General features: G+C 39.3%; 2 protein-coding genes across 2 annotated transcripts; one reads left to right on the top strand and one right to left on the bottom strand.

Annotated features, from left to right (window-relative positions):
- Positions 1–53: 53 nt before the first annotated feature.
- Positions 54–3,732, bottom strand: LOC102702454 (LOB domain-containing protein 4-like). Its single transcript, XM_015834515.2, has 2 exons — positions 3,493–3,732; positions 54–733 (listed from the first exon to the last, which is right to left on the bottom strand). Exons 1-2 carry the CDS (start codon positions 3,730–3,732, stop codon positions 365–367), a joined length of 609 nt encoding a protein of 202 aa, XP_015690001.2. The 3' UTR covers positions 54–364.
- A 14,898-nt stretch (positions 3,733–18,630) lies between these two features.
- LOC102708789 (E3 ubiquitin ligase PARAQUAT TOLERANCE 3-like) lies at positions 18,631–23,875 on the top strand. Its single transcript, XM_006651594.3, has 7 exons — positions 18,631–19,189; positions 20,576–20,672; positions 20,820–20,960; positions 21,056–21,114; positions 21,452–21,841; positions 22,248–23,040; positions 23,213–23,875. Exons 1-7 carry the CDS (start codon positions 19,003–19,005, stop codon positions 23,604–23,606), a joined length of 2,061 nt encoding a protein of 686 aa, XP_006651657.1. The 5' UTR covers positions 18,631–19,002; the 3' UTR covers positions 23,607–23,875.
- Positions 23,876–24,369: the final 494 nt, after the last annotated feature.

The raw sequence follows: 24,369 nt of genomic DNA, 5'->3' as shown, positions 1-24,369 counted from the left end.
ACCAAAGTAAATTGTCACTAGCAACAAAAGGTTCTTGCAATGGATAACACAACGCAGTGAATGCACAACAATGTCTGTAACAGTTTTCTACCTTCTCATAGAAGGATAGCCCAACAAAAAAAACCCTGATATATCCCAGAAGAAGGTCTAGGAGGAGGCCTCTGCCTATGTTCACCTCCCTCCCAGTGTCACGCTGCTACTGCGCACACATCGCCATATACTTGAGTCACAACTAGCTATGAACTATACCATACCATATCATCCGTCACTCGCTCAAAAAAAACAAAAAAGCAACACTTTTTTGATCGATGATCACAGCTAAGATCAGCTACCAGCACTAACTTGCTCCAAAGATAGTATATGCTTAGTAGGACCAGAAGCCGAAGTCCGGCTGGTCCACCACCATGTCCAGCTCCGGCGTGGGCCTGCAGAGCGGCTCCGGCTCCGCCGTCTTGGCCGGCGACGACATGGAGGACGGCGAGCCTGTGGTGGTGGTGCTCCCGCCGCCGCCGCCGCCGCGCACCGGCCGGAGGCGGCGCGAGATGTAGTCGTTGCTCATCCGGAGCCTGACCATCTCCGCCTGCGCCAGCGCCAGCTGCGCCTGCAGCGCCTCCACCTGCTGCTGCAGCGACGAGATGGCGCCGACGCAGCCGTAGATCGGGTCCCTCACGCGCGCGTTCGCCTCGTACACCAGGCTGCTCACGGCGTCCCCTCTGTGCTGCACCGGTATGTCCTGCACACATGCCACAACCCCAGATCAAAATCACTTTTGCTATGGATCAAAAACGCTTGTTTCTGTGTCAAACACGTGCGTATGCATGAAAAGGGATAGATGTGTATATGCTCTTTGACTTACGTGTATGTTTTTAGATTATTATTTAATAACAATAATTGGATTTGGTCGATAGAATTAAAATTTTCAAACATTTGATCACTAAACGGACCCAATAAAAAACACCCACTAGTCTTTTCCGCTTCCGACAAAATTTAAATTTTAAAACTTAAATTTTTTAAATTTTAAAACTAAACTTAAAATTGATTTTGATGTTTTCGTTGAAGTTTATTTTTTTCTTGCCCTGTCTTTTCCCTTTCGCTTATAAGATAAAATTTAAAATTTGAAACTTAAATAAAAGTTAATTTTGATGTTTTCACAAACGCTTATTTGTTTAGTCATGTTCTTTTTATCGCTATATATATATATATATATATGTATATAAAAGTTTTATTCGTATTATTTTTTGTAAATATCACGTAATCAACCGAAAGTTTCAGACACAACAAACTCCAATTGTCATCGCAAAGTTTCAGTCAAGTCACATCCGAGTGATCTGATTTGTGCACAGACACCAGTACTATGACAAGGTAGAAGAAACGTCCATTCCAACCTGACAATCGTGCAAGCACACGCACACAGCGAGCCAGTGACACTGATAAAGGTGGTGTTTAGATTGAAATTTTTTTTTGAGAGAAGTGTCATGACCGGATGTCGAAAAAGATTTTCGGACACGAATGTAAAAACGAATTTTATGGCTAGCCTATAAACCGCGAGATGAATCTTTTGAGCTTAATTAATTCGTCATTAGTACATGTTGGTTACTGCAGCATTTATGGCTAATCATGGACTAATTAGGCTCAAAAAGTTCGTCTCAAGATTTCTTTAATAACTGTGCAATTAGTTTTTTTGGTTCATCTATATTTAATGCTTTATTTATGTGTCTAAAAAATCGATGTGATGTTTTTGAAAAAAAAATTTGGGAAGTAAACAAGGCCAAAGCTAGGAGGAGAAAAGATGGTGGCCATTTTGGAGTCTCTGGTTCCAAGAAAAGAGCAATGGAATGAAGGATTTTAGGGACATTTTTGCATGTTTGGTGCAGCCGAAAGCTGCATCTTTTTTTTTTTTTTCACACGGCATGTGGGGAGCCTGGTGTGAAGGTGACTGTGGCCAAGGCTGCTTGGGAGTGGGAGGACCGAGGGCCGTACACACCCCTGATGGACTACTGTTTCAGGCGGCTCGACACATGGGGAGGCTTTCAGTTTTGGAGATCACTATGCTCTAGTCTTTGTCGATTTGATTAGTATTACCTCCGTAATATAATAACTTAATTTTTTATTTTTAAGTGTCCAATGTTTAACCATTTGTCTTATTTGAAAAATTTATAAAAAACTTTAAAAAATTAGTCACGCATAAAGTACTATTCATGTTTTATCATCCAGTAGGAATAAAAATATTAATCACAAAAAGTTTCAAATAAAACGAACTGTCAAAATATTGTAAAAAAACTGAAAAATAATCTTATTTCGGGACGGAGGTAATACAACATATTGCGGTACTCGAACTTGCTGATAAAGAAAAATGCAACCCTTTTCTCTTTTCTTTTGGTTAGGTTGGTTTTTTTAGCGCTTAAGAAATGCTTTGGTTGCTGCGTGGATGAGGATGAACAAGTGCAAAATTCTGAAATTGGCGTACCCAGGAAATGAATTTAGTGGTAAAGTATTTTCATCGCTTGTGTAGATATCACCCCCTTTCTTGCATGTCAACTAAATAATTGTTTAGAAATTTTTAAAAATAATAAGAGATATTAATATGAAATATATCACAATTTTAAATTTGACTTTTATAAATTACAACAATAATAACAAATATAATGTGTGTATATTAGTTTCAGGTTAATTTGTTTTTCTACAATTTGTACAAAGTCAAATTTAAACTTATATATTTGTGGAGTGGTATATTTCATATTAATCCATATTGCTAAATTTTTTTAAGAAAAAATACTTTTGATAAAGTTTTAGGTGATATGCATAAAAAGAATGGATATCTAACCCAGGTTTGAAAATCCATCTCCGAATTTAATCTACACTTGTAACAACAGAAAAAATAGATGAGGAATTTGTCAAAATCCCAATGCATTGAGTCTACTATTATACCATCTAATACATGATGTCTTTTGAGATTAGCAGTCCTCCGTTCCAAAGAGAAAAAGAACTGATTAGAGCAGGCTACATGTTAAGAAAACACAGTAACTTAACTAAACCTTTTTCTTCTTGCCGTTAACTGAAACAGATATGGTCCCTAATAGCATCGCCATCAGGAGAAACTTTCCTAACCATATATGTTGCAGAATAAACAAGCTATTTCCGGCGAAGCAGAGCAATGTGCTAGTAGCACTTGAAAGATCATTTTTGTGCAGTACATACACACTGACAAACTGTGGCCTAAACAATGGCAATAAACATCACCTCTATCTAATGAATCGACACAGACACAAACACTAAAAAGGTTCCAAGAACAATTAATAGTAGTCACTTGATGGTGGGTGTGCTGTGCATGAGTGTGGTAGCTGCTACAGAGAAGAAGGCAGCAGCGGTAGTACGGCAATACGGCAAAAGAATTGGAAGTTGGAGCCATGGAGGCAGAGCAAAGCTCTCTAGGAGGAGGAGGCATGGCATGGCAGGGGGGAGAGGAGAAGAATCGCACGGCGGGGTACGTACCTGGAGGAGCTTGCTGACATTGCTGGCGCCGAAGACCCGGTGCACGTTGGCGAACTTGTGCGGCTCGCCGGGAGGGAAGTAGGGCGCGAACACGCACCCCGCCGCGCACCGCCGCCGCAGCAGCTTGCACGCCGCGCACGGGGCCGAAGCCGACGCCGTCGCCGTCCCTCCGCCGCCGCCCTGGGCCTGCCTGCTCGCCGCCTTCCCGCCCCCACCCGCCACCACCACCACGTCCCTCATCTCCCCTCTCTCCAAGAAACTCTCACCACACCTCTTCTTCCTCCACCTCGCGCAACCGCAACCGCAACCGCAACTGCACTGCAGCAGTATGGGATGTTGCCAAATTTGGGAGTGGAGGCAGCAGCAGCAACGTAGCCGGGGGCCTATGGCGAGGCAAGGACAGGGCAGGTTGGTCGCGGCGACCCTTTCTAGAGTAGTAGGAGACGGAGGAGAAAAAGGCAGCCGAGCAGTCGCCGGGCAGAGCAGAGCAGAGCAGGGCAGAGCGGTTGGAAGCAGCAGACAGTGAGATCGTGCCGCTGTACGCAGCGTACTATGATGCATGCATGCTCCCTCCCTCACGGCCTCACCTCAACTCACCTTCCATTGCCCATGATTTTTATGCGCACCGCGTCTCGCCCTCCTCCCTTTGACCGATCATGTCCTGTGCGAAGAACAGCACGGACGAGAGAGAGAGGAGAGCAATGGTGGTCACGTACATGGAGTGCTCGCCTGAAATGCTTGCCTTTGTGAGCGCTCTTTAGTTTTGGCTGGGTTATTAGTAGCAGTAACTCTCATCAGTATAATTAATTACAGCTACTTGTCAGTGAAAATAAACGTACTGGCTGAGGTTGAATTACTGTGCAGTGTCGCGAGGCAGTCGGTGCATCACAGGGAAGGCGCGAGCGAGGACGGTGATGGAGCATTTTGTCGGACGGTCACCAATAACAAACAGCACCAAATCCCGGTCAATCTCCATTAATTATCAGTGTTTTCTAGGCTTAAGATGTCCTAGTACTAGCAGAGAGAGAGAGGAGGCAAGGGGCAGGCCACACATCATTTCCGAGCCCCTGTGAGACGGCGATGTCGTGGTGCAGTAGAGACAGATCGATCGATTCCGGACGCAGGCGATCGACGACAGCATGCTGCCTGCATTGCATCTGCATCTGCATCTGCATGGTGGCATTTTTTTCTTTTTTGTCGATCCAACGGCTGGGGTTCGTCTCCAGAATCCACACAACTTGGTGCTGCTGCCCGAGAGAGAGAGAGAGAGAGAGAGAGAGAGAGAGACCATGGCGATCGATGGCCACTTGATTAGCCGTCTAACCCTTTTTTTCTCTTTGGGGGGACACGGCTAATCCATGTCAGTAATCTCTTTGCTTCACTCTCTCTGTCTCTCTCTGGTCTTGGCAGTGATGAAGGTTTTGCCCTTTTTGTTTCTGCTCGCGACCCCTTGTGTTGCTTGGTTGTAAAGAAAGATGGGACGGCCGGCCGTGATCATGCAAGACGGCGGATGCTATGTGAGTGATACACTATCAGACGGTGATTATATTTGGACACTTTGCAAGGCACCTGCTGACCCGACCTGACCTTGCTACCACAGCTGCTACTATGCGTGTGCATGCAAATGTTGCAGATGAATCAGCAGGGATTTGGCTAAGGAGCTAAGCTTAATCTGGAATTCTGGATCCTTAGTTGAGGCTAGGATTTGCCTTATCGCTCGCACAGTTAATTTTGACGCACCATAGCAACCATGATACATCATAAAAGAAACTAGAAAAACTTTAACATTTTTAAGTTGGTAAGATTATTGTGCCCTTGTTATGAAGGTAAGCGTTGTTACCACGATAATCATACAGTAAACTTACAGTAACCGAAAACCCTAATTCACGACCTTTAGATAAACCTCATTTTGGCATTGAAAAAAATACATGTAGCTGTGTCCAGGGTGTTCACAAATATACGTCACCAATTTACCATTAACTAGTGGTTTCGTCAATGACCAAACTCAATAGTGGCTATCGATGAAACCAGTAAGAGACAATCCCAGAATAACAACATGCATCCACACTATTCGATCAGTTACCGAGCGGTAAAACCAAACCAGTAACCACGGCAACAAATTTGGCCCTGTTTGTCTAAATTTTTTGGCAAAATAGTCTATCGAACGATTAACCGAATGTCGGAAGTTGTTTTTGAACATGAATAAAAAATAAATTTTAGATTTCGCTTATAAACCGCGAGACGAATCTTTTGAGTCTAATTAATCCGTCATTAGCATGTGTTGGTGTAGCACTTATGACTAATCATGTTTTAATTAGGCTCAAAAGTTCATCAACGATTTCTCCCATAACTATATAATTAGCTTTAATGTTCATGTATATTTAATATTTTATTTAGGTGTCTAGAGATTTAATATGATATTTAAAAAAAAAGTTTTTGGTAACTAATCAAGATCTCTAGTCCTGTTCTGAAACACGACAGTGCTGTAAGCAGCACTTTGAACTGTAAGTTTCAAAGTGAGCCCACACAGAGAAAGGGGGCGATGCTAGCTACCAGTACAACTCCAATCCCTAGAATGGCTGGAGCAGTTGGGGGGAGAGCCACAGTGAGGAAGGCATGGGAGCCAAAAAAAAAAGAGGGCAGGGTAGAATAGAAGGAGCAGATCATATCCGTGGGCATGGCATGGGGGATCGATCAGGTACCTCGTGTCCTACTACACGTCGCCGTGTCGGGGCAGCAGTTTTCGCCGCAGCGGCACAGTGCGCAGCCGCGCTCTGCAGTGTCACAACCGCCACCTGTGTGTGCGAGCTCCGTACCCGAGTACATGAACCTGACGCAGGTTTACTGCATACTAGATAGAGGTTCAGAGTATAGTAGTTACGTTGTGCTGTGCAGACAGTATTGGATCGAGTTGGAACCAAGGTTTCACCTGCTATAGGTGTTGTACTATGCTTATTTACAGGGGATCAGGGCCGCGTTCGGCCGAGAGAGAGGGGATGCAAGGGGTGTTGTTTAGTGGGTGAAATAAAAAATTTTTATGTAACGTCATACGTTTGACCGGATGTTGAAAACAGTTTTCGGACACGAATAAAAAAAATGAATTTCACGGTTGGCCTGTAAACCGCGGGACGAATCTTTTGAGCTTAATAATCCGTCATTAGTGCATGTGGGTTACTGTAGAACTTATGGCTAATCACGTGTTAATTAGGCTCAAAAGATTCGTCTCATGATTTCTCACGTAACTGTGCAATTACTTTTTCGTTTCATGTACTCTATTTAGGTGTCCAAAGATTTGATATGATTTTTTTGGGTGAAAATTTTTGGGAACTAAACGACCTCTAAGTTAACTTACCCGGTACAGAAAGCATAGTAATAGATTAGTACATGATTAATTAATAATTAATTATTTTAAAAATATAAAATAGATTAATATGATTTTTTAAAAACAATTTTCCTATATAATTTTTTTGCAAAAAATACACCGTTTAGCTGTTCGGAAAATGTGTGCGTGGAAAACGAAAGTGGCTTAGTTAATTTATCCCCATGGCCAAATACGGCCTAGACCTATTTATTTATACTGCTGCTCAACTATTTGTATTACAATCTTTTTTCCCTAATAATAATAAATTTATTAATCAAAACGATCGAAATTTTTCCGCCGACGATTCTACTGCCACTATAGAGCACGGTAGTAGTGTCTATCCCATTCGCTAAGGGTGGGGGATTATCGCATCCTAGTGGCCACATGTTAATCTCAACAGACTATAAAAAACCATATATATTCTATTAAAAGTTTAAATTAACTTTTTAAATTTAGTGGAGTTACTGTGATATTACTGTTACCGTGCCCTAGCGGTGATCCTGCGGTGATTAGCCGTTTAAGAAGCCAAGCTGATTAGAGTATTGGCTACTCCAATCTCTTTCAGGTTTAAAATGAGTAGAAGTAATTAACAAGGTACTTGCTTGGTTTGAATGCTTTTGTGCAGACTCTTGTTCTTTCTAGCTTTTCCCTGATTGATTCAGAGCAGCTTCTCTTCATCCTCTCCTTTTGCCTCCTTTTTTTATTCACTACAAAAGGTGAAACAATCCTCTTGTTCAGAAGGAGATAAAGGAACTTTTTTTTTTGCAGCAAGCAACCATTAGTGAAGCTAAGGTAGGGCAGTAACATGAGAGCCCCCCACAGTGCTGACCAAATAATGGAGCCCAATCATCACATCTGGGCATTCTTGTGTCACCTCCGATTGTATCTATAAGCTATCTCCTCCCACCGTCCCAAAATAAATCAATATTTTACTTTTTACCTACAATGTTTGACTTTTCATTTTACTTGAAAAAAATTATGATTAATATTTTTATTTTTATTAGATGATAAATCGTAAATAATATTTTACGTGTGACTAATTCTTTTATAATTTCTTGAAAATTTTTCAAATAAAACGGATAATCAAACACTGGACACGGAAACCAAAGAATTGATTTTTTTGGGACAGATGGAGTATAATATATATTATATAATTTTTAATAGAAGAGAGACAAAAGCTATCTCTTAATTAAGAGATAGTCTCTTATACCTATTTTAATGTTAAGTGAGAATAAATTGTAGGGTCATTTGTATTGTAAGTTATTTGCTACAAGCTAGACTAATGAAGAAAATGTCTTTTAGAATACTTAGGGCATGTTTGGATCCCCTGACCTTTTTCTAGTCCCTATCACATCGAATGTTTGGACACTAATTAGAGGTATTAAATATAGACTATTAACAAAATCCACCTCCACACACTGGACTATTTTGCGAGACGAATCTACCGAGCCTAATTAGTCCATGATTAACGAATGTGATGCTACGGTAAATATTTACTAATCGTGGAGTAATTAGGCTTAAAAAATTTTCTAATGAAATAACATTTATTTATGCAATTAGTTTTGTTATCAGTCTATATTTAGTACTCATAATTAACGTCCAGACATCCGATATGATAAAGTACTAAAAAATTCCCTAGATCTAATCAGCCCCTTAGAATGTTAGTGAAGGGTGAAAAAGGATGACATGGGTTGTTGCCTCTTCTTTCTTCTTTTTCTCTGCTAGGGTTACTAGTTGATGAAATTGTTGTCAGGGAGTGGCTACCTCTCGTAGGCGTGGAGTACCCGGCCGCTAAATAGGAGACAAGGGCATTAATGAGCTACAATCCTGTACTGCTTGCCAATAGAACCGAAAGATTATCTTCCTGGAGCTCAGGTGGTCTTTAAATTTTTGGGAGAAGTATCAAGTTAAATATTTGACCGGATGTCGGAATAGGTTTTTGGACACGAATGAAAAAACGAATTTCACGGCTAGCCTAGAAACCGCGAGACGAATCTTTTGAGCCTAATTAATCCATCATTAGCCCATATTGGTTACTGTAGCACTTATGGCTAATCATGGATTAATTAGGATCAAAAGATTTGTCTCAAGATTTCTTTATAACTGTGCAATTAATTTTTTGGTTCATCTATGGTTAATGCTTTATTTAGGTGTCCAAAAATCCGATGTGATGTTTTTTGAGAAAAATTTTAGGAATTAAAGAAGGCCTCAGCCAAATTGGTTCTGGATACGCTGTCTAAATGCCATTTAGGCCTATAGACTAGTACTACCAAATGTAACTGAAAGACAGGAAATGTTGGGCTAGTAGGCCCAGTTTATTTGAGTGGCTTTGACTGATACCTGTTCAACTCATCTGTAAATTGTAATAGCCACATGCGCAGACACACAAACACACAAAGAAATTCTACTTCCTGGCCCATACCTTCTGCTGTGAAACTAAGGGTTTATTTGGAGAGGTTTAGATTCTTAAAAGTAGTTGTTTGGTAGTCAACTTCTAAGAATCTAAAAAAGCTCCTAAACCCAGCTTCTCCAGCTTCTAGATTCTTAGTTCATTTTCCAGAATCTGTAACCGCATATTCTTAGAAGTTATGAACCGTTTAGAACAGCTTCTGGTAGAAGTAGCTTTTGAAAAAATCTGCAGCTGGGAGAATCTCTCCCAGAGAGGCCCTAAATGTACATGATGTGTAGTGCGTTGAAGGCTTACATCCTATAGCTTGGTCGTGTTTGCAACTGCTGGTGTTAACTAGGCTAATCAACGTCCGTAAAACGAAGACAACTATTAGCACATGATTAATTGAATGTTAGCTATTATAAACTTAAAAAATAAATTAATCTGATTTTTTAAAACAACTTTGATATTTTTAATAAAAAAACAACATTTAGTATTTTTGAAAGCATGTCTACGGAAAAGGACGGAAAAATTAGCCTCAGTTGTCACTTGCGAACTCGCTCCATGTGATATCACTGACTGATGTATTAGTACTATCTCTATACTTAAACATAAGTAATTCGGGGGGAATTTGAACAAGTATATTAAATGACGGGGGAGTAGTCAATATGGAAGAATTTATATTAGCGAAACAAGCAAGGAAGGGAGTGAACATCCAACACTGGAAAGTAGAAAAAAGGGTTTAGACACCGGTGATCCTAATTATATCATTCATCTCACTCATCACTGTTGGTGATTTAACCGGTCAAGTATTATGATGTTCATTCATAGATACTTATGTGTTACTTGAGTTATACCCCAGGAATCTTCCTTTATTTACTCGAGGGTGGGGGACACTGTGTCCGTTGGGAGCTTTGTACTACTGCCACCAAAATGGCTTCTTCTCTCGCTTATGTGCAGGGAATTGAGATTATCAACTTGTCACTCTTTTTCTATGCTTATATTTATAAATTAAAATTAAAATTTTTAATTTTAAATCTAGAGTTAATTTTAAGATTTTTCACTGAAGTCTATTTTTCAGCATTGGTTTTTAGATCGCTAAGAATATGTATACAAAATTTTTATTTATAAATTATTTTTTGTTTGTAAATATAACGTTTGGTTTTTACCCCGTGAAGACGGGAGAGAACCAAGATGGTATAAACGTGAATCATACCATTCCAGGTATAATTATGTATGGCATCATGTGCATGGAGCATGCTATCCAAAGAGATTATACATCCCTATATATAAATGTTGAGCAGCAGGGTCCACCAATCAGCAAGCTATGGTTGTCTAACATTTTCGTGTAAAAGTAGAGAAAGGAACGAACCGACTGGAGGGTATTTGTGGCCTACCTAATTCATTGCCGTCGTCGATATTGTCTCAACTCTAAAAAATATTTCTTTTTTTTCAAAATACAAACATCTATATAATTAAATCTTGCCCATGCAATATAAACATTTATACTACTTATTTCATCAACTATTTCATATTTAAAGTACTCATGGTAGCCACACCTACGCTCTCCCCCATCCATTTCTCATTTATTATAGGGCGACATAACCTTAGTCTCACCTAAACAAGCTATCAATGCCACAAGAAGATTATTTTAATCAACTTCTGAGCTTTACTTACATGCTCAATTTAATTACCACTTTTATCCATGGTTGCCTCTGCCATCAACCATTCCCAGCACACTCCCTGTAAAAGGAAAGGACTGACTAGGGGTGTATTTTTTTTTTTACGATTATGATTACAGAGTGGATGAACAATCCTAACCGTCACGATAAAACATTATCTCCTATTAGGTAGCACCTATCAGCTCCTCACCTCGACTCTCCCCGATGAAGAGCAAACTTTTAGGCCCCGTTTAGTTTCCAAAAACGATCACCCAAAAACATCACATCAATGTTTGGACACCTAAATAGAGTATTAAATATAGATAAATTAAAAAACTAATTACACAGTTACGTGAGAAATCATGAGACGAATCTTTTGAGCCTAATTAGTACATGATTAGCCATAAGTGCCACAGTAACCCACATGCGCTAATGACGGATTAATTAGGCTCAAAAGATTCGTCTCGTGGTTTCCATGCCAACCGTGAAATTCGTTTTTTTTCATTCTTGTCTGAAAACTCCTTCCGACATTCGGTAAACGTTTGATGTGACACGCAAAAATTTTTATTTCACCAACTAAACATCCCATTAGTATTAGTTAGTTTAAAGATATCACTCGCTAGTGCTTTGGTTAAAACACGTGGGGGGAGTAAATGCCATATGGTGGAGGGTTATTTTTTCACAATTCTGATTACAGAGTGGATGAACAACCCTAGTCGCCACCATAATACATTGTCACGTAGGTAGCACTGTTCACCTGGATGAAGAGCAAATTTTTAGTATTGGCTAGTTTGAAAAATGTCACTCGCTAGTGCTTTGGTTAAAACACGTGGGGTAGTAAATGACATATGTTGGACATGAACTCATGTGTGAGGCAAGTGCCTCAAAGCATAGATTAAGCCAAGAACTAGATCCATGAGTGATGGATCACATGTTAAGGGACTCTAGTTCATGGCTTTCTTTGTGAGCTCGGTTGTTTCTTCCTTGCTTAGAAAGCCATGATGATAGTCTTTTCTTCATCGGTTAGGTGGTGTTTAGATTGAGAAAATTTTTGGGAAAAATATCACGTCAAATGTTTGACCGGATGTCGGAATGGGTTTTCAGACACGAATGAAAAAACGAATTTCACAGCTAACCTATAAACCGCGAGACGAATCTTTTGAGCCTAATTAATCCGTCATTAGCACATGCTGGTTACTGTAGCACTTATGGCTAATCATGGGCTAATTAGGCTCAAAAGATTCGTCTCAAGATTTCTTTCATAACTGTGCAGTTAGTTTTTTGGTTTATCTATATTTAATGCTTTATTTAGGTCTCCAAAAAATTCGATGTGATGTTTTTGGAAAAAAAAATTAAAAACTAAACAAGGCCTTAAGTCCTTTTTAAATGGTTGGCACCAACAAGTAACAAGTAGACCTGTTTGAACCCCTGGCTAGACTGGGTTTGAAAATAACCCGGCCAAAAACACTCAGTTATAAGCCTAAAAGTTCAAAAAAAAAAAAAACTAGACCTAACGTGACCCAAGCTTTCTCAAACCAGGCCGAGATCTTTCGGCTTTCTTAGGGTTTTCATAAATTTTATACTTCAATTAGGAGATAGCAAATCGAATTAACATTGTGTAAACCCCATCAGGTTATTATTATTATTATTATTATTATTATTATTATTATTATTATTATTATTATTATTATTATTATTAAAACTGCATACGGATCTCAAATGCTTTAGGTTAGAGGGCACAGTGAAAAGGGCAAAAAATAAAATAAAATAAAGCGCGCGACGATATAACGGCGCCAAGTATGGTTTGAAGGGTATGGTCTAAATATTACATTTGGCTTAGGGTGCTACTTTGCGCATTTGGCATTAGGGCTATAAAATCCTTTGCTCGGTCGGTCTGCCCACGACCAAATCTCATCTTGATGATCCGGACGAGGGCCGACCATTCGTACCCTCACATCTTCACTTACGCTTATATTTATAAATTTAAATTTAAATTTAAAGTTGATGTGAGAGTTTTTCTCGTATTTTTTAACTTTAGTTTTTAAATCACTAATAGCATATATATATATATATTTTATTTGTAGTTTTTTATTTATAAATATGTTGTTTTGTTTATTTCTTTCAAAAGCCAAAAGATGGGCACCGAACTTAGTTCTTCGTTACACATCATTTTCCTCATTTTGTCTCACTGAAATTAATCATATATGAAGCGGCTTATTAACTACTTAAAATTATAATTTATGAAAAAATATTATATGTGTGTGTTTAGCAATAAAAAATCGAATACTGAAAAGAAACTATGATAAAAAATCTAAAATTAATTCTAAATTTAACTTTTTGAAATTCAAATTTGAATCTATAAGCACAAGCATAAGTAAATAGACGGAGTCCATGAGATTAGAAAAATCGATTTTGGTGCATCCCCTTGTTTCATTGCTAGTTGCAATTATGCTCTTGGTCCACCATTCTTCTAGAGAAACCATCCGAATTAACACTGATTTTCATGTGAAAAGAAATGCAACATCCGATCCCAACCGCCAAAAGAACAGTGGATGGGCACATGAGACACCCCAACCGCCCTCCTGCTGCAAAAGCAAAAGGAAAAAAAAGGAAATGATATTCAGAAGATATTGAAACTGCCTATTTGTCCTGTCTAGCGTCCCCTCTTCTTCCCCAAGATTTTTTTTTAAAATTTTATGCCCTATTTATTTTGTAATTTTAAAACTGAACTTCACCAAATTTATTCCAAGATATGAATCATCCCAGTTAGATTGACATTCCAAAGCAACGCTGCAGTGCCAATTTCTTATAGGATGTGGTAGGGTTGTTTAGTCACGTTAAAGATGGTGACATGGCAAAAAATTCTAGTGTTACGAGGGGGTGTTATAGTTGGTGAAATGAAAATTTTTGCATGTCACATCAGACGTTTGACCGGATGTCGGAAGAGGTTTTTGGACATGAATGAAAAAACGAATTTCACGGCTGGCCTGTAAACCGCGAGACGAATCTTTTGAGCCTAATTAATCCGTCATTAGCGCATGTTGGTTACTGTAGCACTTATGACTAATCACGTACTAATTAGGCTCAAAAGATTCGTCTCACGATTTCTCACATAATTGTGCAATTAGTTTTTCGTTTTATCAATGTTTAATACTCTATTTAGGTGTCCAAAGATTCGATGCGATGCTTTTGGGGGAAAATTTTTAGGATCTAAACAGCCCCTAATTTTATGGGTTGACCTTAACATTGGGAAAGATAATAGATTCCCATAGTTTTGCTTTTTGGAAGAAAAGACAACACTGTGTACTAGCAACTGAAAAATAATCTTTGATAGAAATTCTATACATGTGTTCGTGGCAATCCCAAAACAAATGTTTAAAATGTTAAACTTTGAAATTAACTTTTATAATTAAATTTCGGCTTATGAGTAGAAGTCGAAGTGAAATGATAGGAGACTGACTATGGCCCCGTTCGGTAGATGGTGCATAAGTTAACTTATGTCTGGCACGGAAAACGTAGTAATAGATTAGTACACGATTAATTAATTATTAATTATTAAAAAAATATAAAATAGATTAATATGATTTTTTAAAACAACTTTTCTATAGAATTTTTTTAAAAATACACCGTTTAATAATTTGAAAAGCGTACGCACGGAAAACGAGTGGGCCTTAGTTAACTAATGGGGCTGTCTAACGCGGCCTATATATATTGGCATAACATTGGTCAAGCCATGCAAGCAAAACGATATTTCAACGCTACAGCGTTGGGCTCGCTAAACTTGAAACTAAAGGTCTATTATGGGTTGGCTTGTGAGTCGGCGCATTAAACTCATGATGCTTATTAACATGCTATATCTCATTTCAATGACCTTTATGATTTTGAATTTATAATTTTATTACATATTAACATTATAATAAATAGTAACTAATAAAGACACTAAATGCAAATAGTTTGGATGCAATTGTAGGATTAGAAGCTATTTATATTCCCTACATATACAAAGATTAAGTGATATTTTATAATGACTATCTCAAGAGCTAAAAGCTTAGCTCAGCTCAACTTATTAGGATTGCGAGTTTGAGTCTAACCGATTTGAGGTCGATGCGATCCAATCCAAATCACGATCTTTGAGTTTTTTTTATCCGACTCTACCTTGAACAGTAGAATGTTTCTCCCCGTTTCACATTATAAGACTTTTTTATTTATATGTGTGCTAATGAATCTAAGCACATATATAAAACCTATATATCGAGAAAAATAAATCAATATAGACAATCCAGAAAGTTTTATAATATGGAACGAAGGAAGGACATAAATATGCAATCATTTGTTGAGGTTTTCTCCCGTTGCTTGAAGATATTAGATTCCAAACAGTTACAATATATTCGAAAGAGTAGCTACAGTACATCGAAAGCAAATTTTTGCTAGGGCTGCTACCGCGTTGTGGCCGTGCCCAGCTGAACCGTTTAACCCTAATTTCAAAAAGGATAGAAAAACACATTGTGAAATACTACCTTGATTCACGCACAAAAATGAAAAACAGAAAAAACAAATGTGCAAGCAAAGCCACTCGTGAAAATAAATACTGATCTCGTAGCATTTCATCTTGATTATTGATTGTTACTGGTAAAAAAAATCAATTTTAATTCGTTGGTTCGTAAGCAATAGACAACATGAAAAATGGGATATAAGCATGTAAACATATCTTTCTATCCCAGTGTCATGAGAAATTTATAATCTTTAAAAGTACTGAATACATATATACTTATTTTTACACTACAAAATACAGCATCTTTAGGGTACACATCAAGAATGATAAAAAAACACATTATTATGGGTGATTCAATGTCTTTACAATCAATATATGCTTCTTTAAGTAACTAGGCATACTTATTAACTGAAGATATTTAGGGCTGATTTTTTTGGTTGTGCTATGATGCGGTGTGCTTATTCTAAAATGATGTGAACAATGAAAACCTACAAACATATAGAAGTTCGGCGAGACAAGATATTTTATCCAATGGTCATATACTGATATAACATTATCATTTGCAACAAAGATTTTACAAAGAAAACAGTTTGCTGATCACAAAAAATACCTAGAAGCTGTTGCACCAAACGGAGCCCAGAAAGATCGATCGAGCACGGATCTTTCTGTTGGAACAACAGGTATATATCTACCCCTGGTGTTTTTTGTCAGGCATAGTAGATAACATCCCATCCTAGTGTAGCAATGTATTACACAACAGTATAGGTTAGTTCAAGTGTGAACCACTCGAAAACGATCCATGTTCCAGACCTTACAGACAGGCTGCATGTTTTGCTATGATCATAATCATAACCCCTGACAAAAAAGAACCTAGCAACACAAGTCGAAGAAACTTCAAACACTCAGGAGGGGTTGTTTAGATAGGACTAAACTTTTTAGCCCCATGTCACATCGGATGTTTAAACACTAATTTAAAGTATTAAATATAGACTAATAAAAAAACTAATTTTATAAATAAGTGGTAGTCTGCGAAATGAATTTTTTAAGTCTAATTAATCCATAATTAGAGCATGTTTACTGTAGCACCACATAGACTAATCATGGATTAATTAGGCCCATTAGATTCGTCTCGTGAATTAGTCCAAGATTATGGATAAGTTTTATTAATAGTCCATATTTACTATTTATAATAAACATCCAAGCATTCGATGAGATAATGAACTAAAAATAAAAATAAGTGCCAAACACCACATGAGAACCAAAACGGTCGGTCGCAGTTGTCAAGTCTCGTGCCAAGGCTAGCTTGCTCCAGCTCCTGTGCTTAACCCTTTCTCCGACCATGGCTTAGGTGTCGCAACAGTTCACCCATCGATCACTCCATCAGCGTCAGGGTTGGGCTCGAAGGCTAATTTTGGCTTGTCCGTAGCAAATCTCTTGTAGCATTCAGTTAAGTGGTTGATCGGATTAAAACTTGGAATTGAATCAACAAACGGAGAATCGGAACAACTGCTGCTAGTCAATTAGATTGGGGATTTGGGATCATATATACTATACATGAGGGCAGAATCTCAATCATTCTCAAATTTATCGTTTCTACTCTGAGCTTTTTTATGATCCTTGAAAAATATCTTAAGATACCAAGAATTTTAGTACAGAGCAATTTTATCATCCTTGAGTAGGTAATAGGAGGTACCACTGTTTCCTACGTAAAATTTGGTACCTTAGATACTAAATTTTACATAGAAAACAGTGGTAGCACCTCCTTAAGGATGGAAAAATGATATTTAGTATAAATTTTGGTACCTCAAAGTACACTGGTAACTTGAGTTACTTTTTCAAAGATGATAAAAAATCTCTTCTACTATAGAAGCAACAAGCATTTTTATCGTCCACCAGTTGGTACCCCTATAGGTGGCCATCCAGCCTGTTCGGCACGGCACGGCCCATGCACCGCTGTGCCCGTGCCTACTCCCGTCAGGCCGACACATCCTAATAACCCCACTGGGCCATGCTGTGCCGGCCCACGGGCTACATTGATCCTCCAGGCACGGCCCAATAAGCCTCGGGCTGTGCCGGCCCGATCCGGAAGCACGATGGCCGAAGCGTAAATAAGTCTACAATTTCTCCTTTATCTCTTTGGGTACGTGAATAAGTCTATTTTTCCTCTCTCTTCTTTGGGTTGTGTCTTTTATAGCTAAAATAAGTCTATTTTATATACCTCCTATTCCCGGCTAAGCCTTGTATAACTAAATTAAGTCTATTTTATGTCCTTTAATTTTTCTTTTGCATCTCCCGGGTCGTGCTTGTGTATTGTAAACTGTGATTGTAAATTTAAGCTAATTATTGCTATAAACACGTAAACGCACTTAGAAGTGGAAGAGATTACAGCCGCACGAACGCGCGATGTAATACACGAGTTCTTTTTCTTAGATTGAAACGTGATTCCTTTTTGCAAATCCCGTACCTTTTATTACTAGGAGCTTAGGAAGCATGCTAGCAATAATATCCGTCACCCATTAGGAATTCTCATGTTCAACAAAATAAATTTATTTACATAAGCTTTCTGGAAAAAAAAACTTTCGGTGCAAATTAGAGAATATTTATGTAGAAAACACCGTTAGAAGTTGAAATAACAAATTCCATTTAAAGATTTTCTTGAGGAGTTCCGTTTAAAGAGTTATAACTTTTCCTTTATGACTACATGTTTCTTTTAGTTCGCTCATATAGATTGGTTATATACCCGTGCTAACGTTACGGCTTAATTCAGTAATGCAAATAATATATTATAAGTTCTTATAAATGCAATCATATAAACAAAAATATTCAAAGTTGTTTGCCTATTGATCATTTGTTAGTCTGATTATTTAAACAAACTTCGATAAAATAGCAGCAAACCAGCGGTTAATAGCGACGAATCAGAGTAACACATGTTCTATAGAGGAGTAAGCACGTGTATATTTGGATCTTGAACCAATTAATCCAAAAGTAAATCCAAAAAAAATCAATCCGCAAAAAGAAAAGAAAAGGTCGTAAGCCCGCATCTGGCGCAGGCCCACGACGGCCCAGTAACAACGAGCCGGAATATCACATTCCAAAATCCATCCAGCACACCGCCGAAAGCCGGAAGCTTCGTGGCCACGGAAACAGAAGCGTGACCGCGTCGGACTCCTCCACTTCACGCGTTTCTTTCTCGCTCGCGCCTATAAAGCCACCACCGCCTCCACGCCCGCTCCCGGATCCATTTCGGCGAACGCGACGGAAACCCTAGCTCGGCGAGGACTCCGGCGAAATCGACCGCCCCCGCGCGCTACATCCTCCTCCGCCGCCGCCGCCTCGACTCGGCGCCTCCGGCGTCTTCGCCAGGACTCCCTCCGCGCCGGGCCGTCTCGCAAGGGTTTCGACTCCGGGCCTCCTCGTCGTCGAAGGGACGCGCCAGCCGACTCCGGATCCGCCGCCGCCGCCGACGACGATCGACTACCTGTAGATCGGATTCGACCTGTAACTCTCTATCGTTGCAGTTGTTCTGTGTATTTGATATCTGAGGAGAATCTCAGTCTCTCGCAGAAGAGGGGCGAGAAGAGAGGGGAAAAAAAAACTTGATATCATCATGGGTGTTGTGTATTACAAATATAAGAGTGCAAAGGAAACTTTTTCCGTGCCTGTGCCCCATTCCTTTGTCTCTGTTTCTGAACTCAAGCAGCTCATCTTGACGAGCGACAAATATGGCCGTGGCCGCACCCGTGGCCGCGGCCCCAGAGAAGATATTGTCATCTCCAACTCCCAGACCGGCGAAGGTAGTCATCTGTACGAAGCATTACCCACAACATGACAGAGTTACTGTTAATCGGCTTTAACCACTGGAACAAATCGTTATATGATCATCACAATACTGGGAATTCTACTTTTGGCTGTGGTGATTCCATATCAATATCAGTTTCTTGTGAAACAAATCGTTATATGATCCCAAAACTGGTTTAGGGAATTGGGAATAGTACTTCTGCCTCTGGTCATGTGTGGATTATCACAATGCACATTTGATGAGATTCTCTTACAGGCAGCACACTTCGTTTAACAACAAGAGCATACTTTAGCAATTTGCCCCCACATATTCTAATAGTTCAAAGCAAATTATTTGTTTTTTATTTTTGCGAGGAAAACACAGGACTTTTTTAGTTATCCTACCTTGGTCTATCTGAGTAACTGATTGAGTTTAATTAGGTCAAATGATATGCAATGCCTCCAACTATTAGTAAATAGGAATTACTCTATGGTTCTCAGAATTAGGAATTGAAGTTTCCTGCAAGATATGAAATTAAATGAAATCTAGATACGTGTTAGTTCTACAACGCGCTCCTACAGATCATATTCTGTTGTTTGGTTGTTACTCCTGACCATAATTTGGACTCATGGTCTCATACCAATACAATACCCAGATGTTTATAATGCTTTTCATGCTCTGTCAATCTTACGATTTTCAGTCTAGCTCATTTCAATCTGCACTGTTTGTTCAGCATGCCTATTTTTATGTTAGATGGTTTGGTTATGTTTGCTTTCTATATGGTGGTGTCAAAATGTTCAAATAATGGCATTGGCTATTGCTTTTGCATGCCATTGAGTCCTATTTGATGGTTAATATTTCTTTGTATCTCTGTGTAATCCTAAATTTATTCAGAGAAGATTTGTATCCCTGTGTGATCTGTATTCTGATGGTAATTGAGGTCCTTTTTACGTGTTTAAATTACTGTATTGAGTGGACACATGAGGTGCTAGCAATTATTATTCCAGTGGAAGAGTTGTATGGTCATCTTTTTGTCGGCTGGTGAGAAATGTTCATATAGGTTGTTCTTTCTGTGAACTTGTTCCTGGATGAGAGATTTCCCAAATCACCTCCCCATTTTTTGTTGTATTCATCTTAATCCTTGTGGAAGTTTGTACCTGCAAATTGTACTTCCATCATTCTGTCGTCTTTTGCATCCTACAAACACCTCACTCGTTCTCAGAAAATTCCCAGTTTTGTGATCTAATTAAAACACCGTTTAATCTCATCTATACAATTTAGTTGTTTAAGTGCACCATCTTGTTTTACATGAGAAAACTTCTTTTCAACACTAAAAGTAGTGTTGTTTGAGTGAAATGCTTTGACACCTCTGTATGCTGTGTTTGTTTGTTTCTGAATACAGAATTTCTAGATGGAAGTGCATTGATACCACAGAACTCAACTGTGCTAATCCGCCGAACTGCTGGGCAACTATCAGAGAAAATCGTCTTGTTCTCCTCGTATGTGTTCTCCACTATCCTTTATTTCAGATTTTTGTTCAAGTGTTTGTATTGAATCCGAATCATCTGAGGACTTGCATTTCGTTGGTATGGAGATATTTGTTTGTACATACTAATAAGGAGGTAACAATGTGGTATTGATTACAGGAGGAAAGTCACAGAAGATGGTGCTGTTGCTTCAAACAAATCAGAGATTACTGAATCAACCTCAAAATCCATTTCCTCTACAGAAGTACAGGATGAGGATGCTGCAATCGCATCTATAATTGATGCAGCTGAACTCAAATGGTTAGTGCATCTTATTTCCTTTCTTCGCAGAAAACGCCACTATCTTGTTTTTCTAGCACCTTCCTAATGACAGTTTTGTTTCATGGTGCATGTAGGGAGGACAAACCATCTAAAAGAGTACAAACTGGTGGAAGGTTCACATCAGGACATTATGGTAATTCTGAAACCCTATTGGTTCAGTTTTATGATCTATGTCTCCGTCGTGATTAATTCGAGGATGCTATGTTGGTTATCTGATTTTTTAAAAAATAAAAAAACATAGTTATGGATGTATTATGATACAAATGGTCATGTGCATGGTAATGTTTCACTTGAATTTTATCATATTAGTTAAGCTGGACAATTCCTCACCAGTTCCTAATGGCAGGACCATAATGTTTTTTCTTTTTTTTAATTAGTATATGTAAATTTCTAAATTATATGATTGTACTGTAGTTATTTTGAATGATATTTGACAATTGCCGTGTTTGATTTTTCTATTATAACTGAAGGTCATGGACCAGTTGAAGGGGAAACACCTCCACCAGGCTATGTGTGCCGCAGCTGTGGAGTTCCAGGCCATTTCATTCAACATTGCCCACAGGAGAGAAAGACACCTCCATCTGGCTATATCTGCTACAGTTGCAGAATCCCAGGGCATTTTATTCACCATTGCCCGACCATTGGTGACCCCAAATTTGATGATTACAAAAAGTCCCATTCTCTTTGGCCAGAAGTATCTGCATCTCCTGTTGATGGCATTCCATCAGCTCTTGCCCCAGCTGCATCTGTGAGTGTTGTTGATGACTTGCCAGCTGAGCTCCACTGCAGGCTATGTAATAAGGTGATGACAGATGCAGTGTTGACAAGCAAGTGCTGCTTTGACAGTTTCTGCGATAAATGTGAGTAGCTTCAATGTATTCCATACTTGTTCTTAACTTCCGCTGTGGGGGATGACCAATGTATCACTCAGATATTCGAAATGTGGCTAGTTATGTTCCAAATTTGTTTTTAATCCCACCGGTCATGAAAGCATGCTGGACATTGACGTGGTATTATAGAGGCAAATTATAACAATAGTTTTCTTGTACTATATTTGTAAACTTGATGCAATTATAGCACTGTTAAGTACTTTTCAAGATAAATCTAAACATTTGATAATTTATTGATATTCCAAAGTTGGATTAACTGCACGATCAAAGTTCAAACATGTTTCCACGGGGAGTAGTTTAATAACAGTAGTCTCTGATAGCATTTACTGCCTGTACCTCAACTGCATAGGTAATAACTGTATTTTTCCTCCCTCAGGCATTCGAGATTACATTATTACACAATCCAAGTGCATTTGTGGAGTCAAGGTTCTTGCAGATGACCTTGTTCCCAATCAAACACTTCGGAGCACAATCAGCAATATGCTGGCAACAAGGGCTAGCAGCATCACTAGTGGTACAGGGAAGAACAGGAGCTCTTCTGGCAGCAACCTGGATAATAATTCAGCAAACCGAACCCCTCCAGTTGCCTTGGAAATGCAATCTAAGGACCACCACATATCATCAGCTGCTCCTGATGCTGGCCTCCAAGTTCCCACAGAAGATAACATGAGCCACCTTGAACATAAATTGACAACAGGTGTTGATCTTGAAGTCAAAGATGAAGGCAATTCTGCAGGTATATCAGTAGAGAAGGCTGTACAAACTGCCGATGCCAGATTGAAAGATGGAAGCGAATCTACTTCAAAGGTCACAGCTATTTCAGGAACGTTAGAACCAAAAGCTTCCAAGACTGATCAATCGAAGAAGAAGCGCAAAAAGGCAGATTCAACTAAGATTGGCCATCCTAACAATGGCAACTACAACACTCCATTTGACCCTGCATATTACAACCCTTATGCCTGTGGGTATCCTTGGGTATCTGAACCTTACATGCATGGCTCACTGGGCATGCCTTATGGTGACCCATCGCTGGGCATGCCTTATGGTGATCCATCGCTGGGCATGCCTTATGGTGGCTATCCAATGGGCCCCTATGGTATCAATTCCATCAGCAACATGCCACTGCCATTTCCATCAGCGATGCAAGGCAATCTTGTAAATACTCGCAGGTATGCATGTTATCAGAATTTTTGTCGCCTCCACTAGTAAGAAATGGACAGAAAAGAATAACCAACAGAGCAATTTGGTCAAGCTCAGTTCTTAGAATGGCTGCATTTTTTCCTTTTCCGGACCCCTCTTTCCATTTCAACACCTAACAGTTTGTTTATTCGTCTTCTTCAGCTGGGAAACTCAACCTATGCTTCAGCGGGCAAGCGGAGATGCTGCACGTTCAAGGCTGGCTGCAAAGCCCAAAGAACCTGCCAACCAGTCTCGATCATCAGAGCGTGACCAGCATCTGAGGTATTCTCATGGCACCGATTCCAGGAACAACGGAAGCAGGTCGAGCTCTGACAGGAGGTCTTCTCATAGGCGCTCGAGAGATCGTGCTGAGGATCATCGCTCCAGTGATTACGCCGAGGATCACCGGAGCAAGAAGAGAACGCGCGCGTCTTCTCCAACCGATGGCGACAGGCACAGCAGAGCGAGGTCCAGGCACAGCTCCAGGAGCCGTACCCATGAGGATTCAAGCGACGATGAGCGCAATTTCAAGAGGAGATGGGGAGACAGAAGATAGATTCCTGAACGAATGAAGCTGATGGATATCTTGCAGCAGCATTCTACTACTGATATCAAAATGCTTGCTGATGGATTTTATCTATGAATGTATGTTACTGTAAGCTGGGGGGAAGCCTCCGAATGTGATATCCCTCTTGTCGGAATTGTAATTATGAGCTATATATATGATTAATGTAATGAATCGAGAGCAGTCTCATCTCTCTATGTAACGGCATCGTTCTCCAAAAGATGAATGGAACAATCCTTGGCCTTTGAGCTACTCGTTTACTACTACATTTTGCACCCATCCGCCACGGTCTCATTTCTGAACAAACTCTAGCTGGTCTTGTACCACTAGAATTTGCAACAGGATTCCAACTGCCATTCAGCAACTAATACTGTGATTGATTTGCAGAAAACCTCAAAGTTTTAACAATCGATTAATCACTAACACCAACACAAAGCAGAAACTAACTGAATATAGTTTAACAATCGATTAAGCACCAACACGAAGTAGATAAACTAACTGAATCTAGTTTACCAATGGATCAAGCACTAACACCAAGCTAGCTGTGATTATTTTTCAACTTCTTTCTTTCATTTTAGAAATCTAAATCTTTCAGCCAAGATTATCCATTCTAGTTAGACTAGCGTGACTGAAAGTCCTATAACCACATGAATGCATGATATACTAACGTTATCCATCAAGAAATATTGCCACGTCATAGGTACCTGACGTGATAACGTTGTTTGACAAGAAAAAATTTAAAAAATAAGTTTCA

The sequence above is a fragment of the Oryza brachyantha genome, chromosome 3 (assembly GCF_000231095.2).
Source record: "Oryza brachyantha chromosome 3, ObraRS2, whole genome shotgun sequence".
Taxonomy (NCBI): Eukaryota; Viridiplantae; Streptophyta; class Magnoliopsida; order Poales; family Poaceae; genus Oryza; species Oryza brachyantha.
This window is presented reverse-complemented; position numbering and strand designations above follow the sequence as displayed.

Coding starts and splice junctions, on each gene's coding strand:
- LOC102708789 (XM_006651594.3), top strand. CDS start 19,003: ATGGGTGTTGTGTATTACAAATATAAGAGTGCAAAGGAAACTTTTTCC. Junction 20,961..21,055: donor GATGCAGCTGAACTCAAATG/GTTAGTGCATCT, acceptor TGGTGCATGTAG/GGAGGACAAACCATCTAAAA. Junction 23,041..23,212: donor AATCTTGTAAATACTCGCAG/GTATGCATGTTA, acceptor CGTCTTCTTCAG/CTGGGAAACTCAACCTATGC.
- LOC102702454 (XM_015834515.2), bottom strand. CDS start 3,732: ATGAGGGACGTGGTGGTGGTGGCGGGTGGGGGCGGGAAGGCGGCGAGC. Junction 734..3,492: donor ATGTCAGCAAGCTCCTCCAG/GTACGTACCCCG, acceptor GCATGTGTGCAG/GACATACCGGTGCAGCACAG.